Source organism: Asparagus officinalis, chromosome 5 (assembly GCF_001876935.1).
Source record: "Asparagus officinalis chromosome 5, Aspof.V1, whole genome shotgun sequence".
Taxonomy (NCBI): Eukaryota; Viridiplantae; Streptophyta; class Magnoliopsida; order Asparagales; family Asparagaceae; genus Asparagus; species Asparagus officinalis.
In genome coordinates, this window is record NC_033798.1 from 17,964,190 (window position 1) to 17,966,287 (window position 2,098).

Consider the following 2,098-nt stretch of genomic DNA (forward strand, 5'->3'; position numbering starts at 1 on the left):
AGTTGTAAATTATTTGTTAAAACATCATCAAAACAAAAATACCAACATAAGTTGCATGAAAAGTTGGATTGAATTGGAAATGAGATTGCGTAATATTAAAACAATTGATAAAAGTGTGCAAGAAATAGTAAACAAAGAGAGAGAACATTGGAGACAAGTATTATTAAGAATACTTGTTGTTATAAAAACACTTGCTAAAAATGGTTTAGCATTTCGCAGGGATAATGAGAAGATTTATCAAGAAAACAATGAAATTTTTTTAAGTTTAATTAAAATGATTACCGAATTTGATCAGGTAATGAATGAGCATATTCGACGTTATTAAAGTGGTGAATCTCATAAGCATTATCTCAGTCATAAAATTCAAAATGAACTGATAGGAACGTTAGCGGGAGAGATCAAACATATAGTGATCAAAATAATCAAAGAAACAAAATTTTTTACTGTTATACTAGATTGTACTCCAGATATAAGCCATGAAGAACAAATGACTCTTATAATAAGATGTGCGGATGTTTTAGAAAGTACAGTAAATGTAGAAGAGTTCTTTCTAGAATTTCTTAAGGTCGACGACACGTCAGGACTGAGTCTTTTTAGTGAACTTGAAGATGTATTTAAGATTCTGGAACTTGACATTTATAATGTAAGAAGACAAGGGTATGACAATGGATCTAATATGAAAGGAAAAAATAAAGGTGTGCAGAAAAGACTCCTCGAAGTAAATTCTAGAGCATTCTATACTCCATGTGGCTGCCATAGTCTTAACCTCGCACTTTGCGATATGGCAAACTCTTGTTCGAAAGCTATATCTTTTATTGGAGTGATACAACGTTTATATACTTTGTTTTCATCTTCTACTAAGCGGTGGGATATTTTCAAAGAGCGTGTTTCTGGTCTCACACTTAAGCCATTGTCACAAACACGGTGGGAAAGTCATGTTGAAAGTGTAAAAGCAGCAAGATTTTAAGCTACAGAAATAAGAGATGCTTTACTTCACTTGGCAAGTATCGATGGAGATCCAAAAATAAAGAGTGAAGCTGAGTCCTTAGCAACAAATGAAATGGAGAATTTTGAGTTCTTATTGGGTATGATTACTTGGCACAATTTATTATTTGCTGTTAATTCTGTTAGCAATTTTTTGCAAAAGGAAGACATGCAAATTGATATTGCTATAGATCAATTGTATGGGCTTATATTATTTTTTTGAAAAGTACAGAGAAAATGGATTTAAGGAGGCCATTACTGAAGCTATAAAGGTTGCATCTGAAATGGAAATTGAAGCTGTATTTCGTGAAAAGCGTATCATTCGCAGGAAGAGGCAATTTGATGAAAGTGCTACCGAAAAGACAATATTATCTCCTGAAGAATCATTTAGAGTTAAATACTTTCTATATATAGTGGATCAAGCTATTTCTTCTCTTAAGATTAGGTTTGAACAATTTCGGCATTATGAAGAAGTCTTTGGGTTTTTATTTGATTTGAAGAAATTCAGCATTGTTGATGATGCTAGTTTGAAGGCTTATTGTGCGAAACTTGAAGAATCTTTAAAGCATGACAGTCATTTTGATATTGATGGTGAAGATTTATTTTTAGAGTTAAAACTTTTGAGAGAATACTTACCAAGAGAAACAAAAAAGCAATTGATGTGCTGAATTATTTGAAGAAATTGGATGGTACTTTTCTGAATGCTTGGATTGCTTACAGAATATTGTTGACCATACATGTACTGTTGCCTCTGCAGAAAAAAGCTTTTCAAAGTTAAAATTGATCGAATCTTACCTTCGATCAACTATGTCACAAGAAAGATTGAATGGCTTAGCTATATTGTCAATTGAGAAAAGATCAACTATGTCACAAGAAAGATTGAATGGCTTAGCTATATTGTCAATTGAGAAAAATATAGTGGAGAAGCTTGATTATACAAGTTTAATTAATGATTTGTCAATTGAGAAAAATATAGTGGAGAAGCTTGATTATACAAGTTTAATTAATGATTTTGCATCTAAAAATATAAGAAGAGGCTTCATAAAGTGATACTTCTATTGGTTCATTGATCTTGTTTTGGGAATGAGAGTGTTAGGGTGTGATATGTAGGCCT

General features: G+C 31.8%; 1 protein-coding gene across 1 annotated transcript; it reads left to right on the forward strand.

Annotated features, from left to right (window-relative positions):
- Positions 488-1,835, forward strand: LOC109841583. The gene is made up of 3 exons (XM_020410542.1): positions 488-924; positions 1,217-1,452; positions 1,729-1,835. The coding sequence occupies exons 1-3, from the start codon at positions 488-490 to the stop codon at positions 1,833-1,835; spliced, it is 780 nt and encodes a 259-aa protein (XP_020266131.1).